The sequence below is a fragment of the Oryzias melastigma genome, linkage group LG1, assembly GCF_002922805.2.
Source record: "Oryzias melastigma strain HK-1 linkage group LG1, ASM292280v2, whole genome shotgun sequence".
In the NCBI taxonomy this organism is placed as follows: domain Eukaryota; kingdom Metazoa; phylum Chordata; class Actinopteri; order Beloniformes; family Adrianichthyidae; genus Oryzias; species Oryzias melastigma.
The window spans coordinates 23,848,834-23,857,648 of NC_050512.1; the positions used below are offsets into that span (position 1 = coordinate 23,848,834).

At 36.2% G+C, this 8,815-nt stretch overlaps 1 protein-coding gene across 1 annotated transcript in view; it reads right to left on the reverse strand.

The window, feature by feature from the left end:
- gga3a (golgi associated, gamma adaptin ear containing, ARF binding protein 3a) overlaps positions 1-8,302 on the reverse strand; it is a 23,982-nt gene extending 15,680 nt beyond the window's left edge. Inside the window, exons 1-6 of the mRNA XM_024290151.2 lie at positions 7,739-8,302; positions 4,589-4,673; positions 2,548-2,623; positions 2,368-2,466; positions 2,171-2,294; positions 1,915-2,018 (exon numbers count right to left, since the gene is read on the reverse strand). Of these exons, the coding sequence (XP_024145919.1) occupies positions 1,915-2,018; positions 2,171-2,294; positions 2,368-2,466; positions 2,548-2,623; positions 4,589-4,673; positions 7,739-7,799 (549 nt within the window). The 5' untranslated portion in view covers positions 7,800-8,302. The remainder of the gene's footprint in view (positions 1-1,914; positions 2,019-2,170; positions 2,295-2,367; positions 2,467-2,547; positions 2,624-4,588; positions 4,674-7,738) is intronic.
- Positions 8,303-8,815: the final 513 nt, after the last annotated feature.

Sequence of the window (8,815 nt, forward strand, 5' to 3'; positions counted from 1 at the left end):
CAGGTCTGAAGTTAAAGAAATTTGGATTTGACTCAGACAAGTTTGAGAACTTTAGTTGTTCACCTGAGCTCAAAATAACTTATCCACTCCAAGTGAAATTCAAAAGCATTTATTTGCTTTTTTAAACTATCTTTATTGTTTCTTATAAAGTAGAAGCCTAATTTCAAGGTCAAAAAGAGTTTTTAATCTGGAAAACACACTAATTTTCAAGAGAAACAACATTTACCCCTTCACATTATTTGTTGCTAATTTGCAACACTCTGACCATCTATTGTAAAAGCATTCCCAGTGTTCCTTTATTTATAATGCCAATTTTAGTCAAAATCAAAAATCCTGCCGGTTTTTAAGGATATAGTTTCTGCTGAACAGCAGAAGTTCATTAGGAATTGTAGTCGCGGAGCAAGCCCTACCCAATTCCCCATCATCTATTTTTCCCACATGCTCTACCTCTAGCTTATAGCCCCTCACAACATAAAATAACTGGTGCAACAAAATTGGCAGGCAAGTATGGAGGTTTAAAAGTTCTGTATGTTGGTCCATGCCACGTTTTTGACAGTTTATAATAAACTGTCTGTGTGCTGCCCCCTACAGGTTGAAACAAGGGATTACAGTGGAGTTTTGTGATTGGTTAACTGGTGTTAAGTTCCACCTCATTTCAGAAGTTTCACGTCATCATGCTCTGCAGCTCCACAATAAAAGCTCCGCCCATCTTTGATTTTGTAAGAGTCGGTCGTTATCAGGTTAGCGTTAGCATGGCTCGTAGCCGTTTTGCCTTCGGTTGGGAAAAATCTACTGGCTTGCACAACTTTCCGGTGGACTTGGAAGTTAGGGAAGAATCCAGCAAACGTCCTCAGTACTACTGATGGATTTGCAATGAATATTTCACTTGGGATTGTTTGTTTAACACGCTAGCCGTTATTAACTTATGATGCTAGTCTAATTTTTGCACTGAGACCCGGGTCCCCTTCAGTCTGGACCATGAGCGCCTTCCTCAGGAGAAGGAGTTGCTCTGTGTTAGTCTCCATTTTGAAGACATAGAGTGACTACGTTACCTCAAGCTAACCTCACTGTCAGTCACAGATCCAAACCACACCTCCTCTGCGTGGTCCACCCCCCTTTATTTTTTTTACATTTTACAACTCTGAGCTGAGAGTGGAGTCAGCTTCAAACTGTTCTGTTGTCTTACCCTTTAAAGCTTAATGTTTTTATATATATGTCCGCCATCATCAGAAAATAAACACAAAAACACAATTTTTATTGTAGTGGGTCTTCAATCCTGCAATTAAGCATCACTCTGAACTGAAAAAACACTAAGAAATATTTTTTTTAATAATTGGAAATAAATTTAGGCATAAAAGGGGTTAAATATGCAAAGCAAATAAGCTGGTAGCTAAAGAAGAAAAAATACTCTAATGAATTACTTATTTACTAACTGAATTATTACAAAAGAGATGAATCTATTACAATTCTGGAGACGACCAAAGGATTCTGTAATTACTGAAGCTTTTGGGCATCAAAGTGATCATTTTACCATTAAAACAGAAAAACTAAAGAAGAAGAAGTTTTTTGAGTTTGCTCGTGAATTACACAATGTGTTGTGGCTTTAACGTTCGACGGGTTCATTCACAAAACAAGATTTAATTTGAACGCCGTCCAACGTTCCCGACTTCTCATCAGTGACCTTTACGGAGAGTGTGAAGACTCCTCTAACGCATCTGCTTCAAGGTCGACTTCATCAAGTTATACAAATGATGTCTGCATTACATTGTACACCAACTATTTATGATACGCCCTTGAAAGTTGAATGCCGTGTTTGCCAACAAATGTCTGTATCTAAACATTTATAACCACAGAAAAAACTGTGAAAACTGAGCTGCCTGTTGACAAAGACGATCCCAAAATAGTTCCTCTCACCAGGCTCTTTTTCTCGTCATCAAAAACAGGATTCTTGCACCGGGGAGACGATGGTGGTTTCAACGTGGGATCAGCTGAGATTTCTGGATCGACTAGAACAATTCCTAAAGCAGAAAAAGAAAATGAACTTAGGGAGTGATTATATTTAACACAAGACCATTAGAAAATAAAAGCAGACATGCTGGTGTCTGTGTGATGTATCCGCTCCACTATCAGTTTGGGGTTTGTGTGTGTCTCACTGCAGCTGATGACTCACCCTGTAACTTCAGCATCTGATACGCCTCACGGATCTTCACCTCTTCTGGCAGAGAAATCGTCCAGGAGTACAGCATCTCTACCACTCTGGTCTTCACTTTTTCTGACGTTCTCTCTCCAAGGTACTGAAAAGTAACACAAACAGCTGAAATAATCCAGGACATCATGTAAAGATGTCTTAACCTTCATGCGACTTACTTTGGGTGAAACTAATTTAATCAGCTCGTTCAAAAATTTAAACTTCCCAACTTCATTGTGAAACCTTTGCCCGCAGTTCTTTAAACAAGCCTCAAGAACCTGCAAGAATAAAACAAATTGGATTGTTCTTCTGTTGAAAGAAATGAGAATTTAAAAAAACGTAAAGAGGAAATACTGGACCGTTAAAGCTTGCATCGCCTCCCACTCTTGAGGGGACTGAATCTTGTGTGCCAGAAGCCTGACGGATATTTGTGGACTGAAAAACAGTAGGAAAAAAAAAAACCAAATATCTAAAAATACTCTAATTACATGCTGCTTTTGTTAGCTTTTCTTATGTTGACTCAATAGCTGAAGAACGGAGATGAAGAAAACAATGAGAAGGAAGACGATGATCCTGATCACATCGGAGCTGAATGGAGAAACAGAATTAATAAAGAAATACAAAGAGGAGGCAAATATTTCATTGCTCCATTTACGAGAGGCGACAGCGAAACGGACGATAATAACCCGCAAGCAAAGACTCCATGGATCAGAAATCTGATATGTTTTGTACATGATTCTATAGAAGAAAATTAGGAAAGCCTATAAAATGATGACATTAGTTCAAGAAGAATTAAACAGAAGCCAAAACGTATCCTTCAGGACAACCTCAATTCATTAGCTGATTCTTAATGAGGAAAATAGCAACTTATGCTTTAAGGGAAAATGGAAAAGCGATGAAAAAAAGATTAAATGATTGAAAAAAAATGATAAAAATTCCTTATCTTTACCCAAAACTCATGTGATTATTCTACTGCAAAATAAAAATAAAATAAATTAAAAAACAGAGCAACTTTTTGAAGACACCCTTCAAGTGAAAACTGTGTTTTTAACAAGTTCTGTGTAGCACTTTTCTCACGATGGAGTTCAATTATAAGGAAAATTAATCTTCTGAGTATTTCTTTATTCAAATCGTGATGGATCGGGATTAAAAGGCCACTGGGAATGATTTTATTAAATATATACTTTAAACCCAAACTTTAACAGGTTTTTTTTAGGCGTAAGATAACCACCAGATCAATTTTTGTTTTGGAATATAGTGAGACTTAAGGTCCGGTTTCTTGAAAAAATATCATCTTGCAGCGTAGAGATGTCAATCCGATATAAAATGTTTATTACTTGTTGTCAATAAAGTTTTCCAAACCAAGTTCAACATCACCAAAATCAACAAAGTTATTAATCTGCACTTGATATAAATAGCTATCATATACCTGAACATTGGTAATACCTCACAGGTAAAGTCAATAGTCCATCTTATTGCATAGGAGAGAAAAAGTAATAAAAAACATGGCAATATTTGAAAGTTTTGCTATGAAATGCTCAGTGATGCATTCTAGATAAATCTTCTGCCATATTATTTTTGGATTCTTCATGCTTGTGAGCATATTTTATGATGCACCTTGTGAGGCTGAGAGACGTCCTCAAATTGATCATTTTGTGCATAACTGTAAACTTTACCTTAAATACAATGCAGCTTGGCAGATGACAAGGGTTAAAAAAAAAAAATTAAAAAGTCAGAAGAATTCTGTGCACACAGTTTAGTAATCCGTGTGCCCAGATTACATAACCACCATATTCTTTGTTTTGTAATGTAGACAAACTCTTAAAAACTTCGACTGAAAGTTTTAACCTCCATGGCAACACTCCTAGTAGGAGTCCAGTCACTATGTTGGAGTATTTTCTATTGTAGGCTTAACAACACATGATTATTCAAAATTAGATCGGCACCAAACTCAACTGAGATTCATCTGTCTGTGCACACTACAAAAACGAGAGCACAGTTTTAGAATTTGTCTTAGAAAATGGTTAATTATTCTGTGCCTGGATTGCTTAACTGGGAGTTTAAACATTTGTGTTCACAGATTATAAAATACTTTAGTAATAGGTGAACAGAATTCTTTCGACTTTTCCCCTTTTTACTCCCCAGTGTCAGCTGGGCTTCATACACTAAAGTTACTATTGTTTAAAAAAAGAAGCCAAAACAAGCACAGAAATGTATGGATTAAATTAAACCACTCTGATATTTTAATCTGACTCTTTCTGCATAGATATCTGCTGATACAGATGATGGATTTTCACAGTGATTGCTACTGGAAGAGTCCTGATGACTATCACAAGGTACTCGTTCAATGTTATTGAAAAAACAAAAAGGCTGTCTTTATTGAAAACAGAAGTGACATACCCTTCTAGCTCCTTATTGATTTGATCACAGAATCCCATAATATACTCCCAGTCTTCATGTCTGTTGGAAGGGCTGGTGGCTTTATCTGAAAACAACAAGTGAAGAGAGAGAAGAGAAAATGGAAATGAGACATTTGACGCAGTTTATTTTCCTAAAAACATAAAGAATGAAGATGTTCATCGCTGAACGGAAAACTCGTTCACCAAAACATTTTAGCCTGAGTGCACTAACACTATGAATATTAATGTAAACTACACAATGAGGGCCGTAGGTCACATTTCTAACAACAAATATGTATTCATAGGATGAGCAGCATTACCAAGAATATGCATGTTTTTTAATTGTATTTTTCTGTTCTGTTGACTCGTTTTTAGGCGCCTGATTGGCAGCACCAGTTAAATATGATTTACACTCAAACTGCACACAACCTGCATCTCGTTCAATCACAAACCTGGTTTTCACCGTCAGGCACTTTGCAGTGTTTTGAATAATAAGTGTGCAGTAAACAATGAAAAACGTTGAATGTTGCATCAACAGATTAACAGACTTAGGTGGAGGCAGTATGATGGTTTGGGACTTCATCTCGAGAGAAAAAATAATAATAACAAAGAAAATATTCAGATGAGATTCTACCACGTATGGCCAGAATTCATGAGACTGAGAGGTTCATCACACACTCAAAACCCGGGAATAACCTGATAAATGTCCTGACTTCCCCAATTAAGACTAATTGAATCGATGTAGATGAGTGATCCAGGTGTGGATGGTTCCCCCCACTGACTGTAAAAAAGAACTGGATCGAGTGAGTGTGACATCACCAATAGAAAATGGCTTATTTCTAGCTACAACAAATGACGTCAATTCAGTCACCGTTTTTTTTTTCCTATGCAATACGGACGCCACCATGTTGGATCAAGACGACGTCAGTAAGCAAAGACTAGAGCTGTAACGAGTATCCGGGTGCTCAGGTACTCGCGATCTGCTCCCGAAAATTTGAATATGGATATTCGCGACGTCCAAGATCGCTGATTCGTGATTTTTATAAATATAGTAAATTGTAGTCAAATATTATCAAAATATCATCTTGGGACGATGCACTTTTGCTCTGAAATGCAGATTAATGTAGGATTTTAAGTTTACAAACTAGAACAAAGCCGAAAGAGCTGATGGTACCGTAAACACATCTTCGTGACGGTGAAACTTCCAGTTTTCAAAGTAAAACTAGAGAGAGGTTTCTTCTGTTCAAAAACTGAGACAGAAGTTCCGCTCACAGACAGAACTTCGGAAACAATGAATTAGCTTTAACATCTGAGCTTTAGCTCCAGTGTTTACATTCTTTTGGTTATGGTAACTCTTCAACATTTGACGCATTTAACGAAACTCGAGCTTATTCTGAAGAAACGCAGCCTCACGCTACTAAAGGTGGATGTAATCAACATGAATCAGCTGATTCTGCTGTGAAAAAAAAATATTTTTTTTCATACGGACTCTCCATCAATATGTAATGCTTAGAATGTAAAATATTTAAGAACTTTGAGGATTGAAAACTGTGGAGAACATTTTCAGGTTTTGATGTTAAATGATCCGAAACAGCAGTGATTTTTATCCTTTTTATGTTGTTTTACTGCTGAACCAGAAGATTGACAAAAAAAAGTTTAAAATGACAAACATTTTTTTCTATCTGAATCTTTGTGTTTTTATTTTTAATCAGTTTTGTTGATTCTGATCTCCTGTTCTAAATAAAGGTATAAATGATGATTAAATACAAATAATTTCAATTTTCATCCATCCAGTAAAGAGACATACACATAGCAATAAACATATTAAAAAGTAAGAATCGTGGTTCGATTCGTGAATCGTTGAGCTCGATTCATTAATCGAATCGTATCGCCACCTAAGTAATGATCCACAGCCCTAGTAGAGACGGGTTTGAGTTATTGCTTCTATGGCAACCACTCTCACCAATCAGGAATGAGCTTGTGGGAAGACTCGACAGAAACCCTCAAACATTTTGAATGCTTGACTTGAAGTCACAAACTCTTATTGAAGGATCTGATTGGTCATTTTATAACTTGAATAACTTACACTACTGAATAAACATATGATTATCAAGAAAATGAAAAAAAAAGTAAATACAGCAAGAATTGTTATTCTAACAAATAAAATGACTGATCTGTTTATTTCTCTATAGAAATCTATGGCTGTGTCTAAATTCCTTCACTACTCACTATGTAGTACGTTTGATAATTCATAGTTATACTTGCTGTTTTAAAAAAAAAAAAAAGTAGGGAGTACGGTGTCCAAATTAATTTTAAACCCCACGGTACTAGATAGTCCGGCACTATATGTTTTCTTGCAGTTGGGGATTAGGAAGGGAATTCGGACATAGCCTATGGGACTTCAGCTATTAGGAACTTCCTGTTTGAAATGCAGCAGGGAGGGGCAACACGGTCCAGTTCTCATGTACTGTCGATCATTCCTCAGTATGCTAAAGATGCTCCTGTTTGCTAAGCAAATATTTTTTGATTATGCCCATATGTTTTGTTTACATGTATCAAAAGTTGAACTGGCATTTCCAGAAAAGGAACTAGTTAGTTTTTTGTGACCACAAACACACATTCCATACAAATTCAGCATCCTATAAAAGGAACAGCAACGCATATAATGCTTTAAAAAACCACCTTAACAAACCAAGAATTTTCCGCCCACCAAACGCAAATGTTCCCACTTTAGTGATACGTTTATGTTCTTGACTTTGCATCACTTTTTTGCGCTAGTCGCACGTAAATATGTGCTAATAACATCAGCCTAATCTTAAAAAGCGACCAAACACTCAGTAAAATAAGTTTATCGATAATGTTAGGTTAAATTCAGTATTTCAACGGAACTCACGCCTATAAATATATTATTATTGTGGTGGTAGTTTCACAGACACGTAGATTAAATGAACAAAAACACACTAAGTTTGGTTCCTGCACTCGTTTTCATTAGCTCCGCTAGCTTCCCCACAAACCCGGAGCTCTACTATTCAAATGCGGTGATGTCACCTCAAACCAACCAACACTTCCGACACTCGAGTCGCCACACCACCGCTACACACCACTACAACACGAAACACTAACCCTAAACAAGTTTAAAGTGGGAACTTACTTAGCCAAGACTCTAAAGACTCTCCATCATCCGCCATGTTTGTTCTCGCAGACGAAAACATCGCGTGACTGATGCTGCTTTCAGGGACTTCCGGAAAAACGACTTTCTGTGAGAGAGTGACCAATTACCTTTATGGGCCTTGTCTGAATTCCTTCCCAACTTCTAACTACTAAAAAAACAAAAAGCGAGGGACTTCATTTTTTAAAGCAATTCGAAATACATGCTCTCAATGTTTTTTTTTTCTTTTTTAATTTTATTAAATATCACATCAACTATTAAGTTAATGCGCAATAATAAATACTAAATTTATTGCTAAAATTTTTATATTATGGAGATAAAAATGTGGATGGTCTATTTTTTAAAAAAAAAAAGTCATTAAAAAAAAAATATATATATATATATATATATACTTTTTTTTTTCACCAAAACACATCCATCGCGGTCCATATTCCCTAATCTTTGAGCATTAATACACACTGGTTTTTCGCACAGACTTCTAGTAAATTCTAGGGCACTCGATTTTGGAATTTTAGGCTATGTCAAAATTCCAACCATAATCCCTATAACTACTAAAAACTATATAGTGCGGGAATATCTAGTGCCCTGGATTTGAAAAGAAATTCACAGTCCAATACTCACTACTTTTGTTTTTTAAACAGTAAATATGGCGTCACTAATTTCACCCCGTGTATATTTAATCAATACGGACATTTTACATCTATTTATAAATCTACTAATGATGACAACGTTGATAATTTGTTTAAAAAAAATTACATTTAAACACTTTTTTGGAAAAAATTGTTCAAACGCAATGCATTGTGATCTATATTTGCTAATGTAGTGAGCATTGATCCACACTAGTTTTTTGCAAAGACTTTTGGGAGATTTCTAGGACACTCGATTGTGGATATGTAGATTTGGACAGCACTACAACATGACCAGGGCACTAAATAGTCCATTATGTGGTGAGTAGTGAAGGAATTCAGAGCCTCGGAGAACTGGACTGAGCAATCCCTCCCCCTCCAAACAGGAAGTAGTCAATGGTCCCAAAAAGCTGAAATCCTATAGACTTCTACG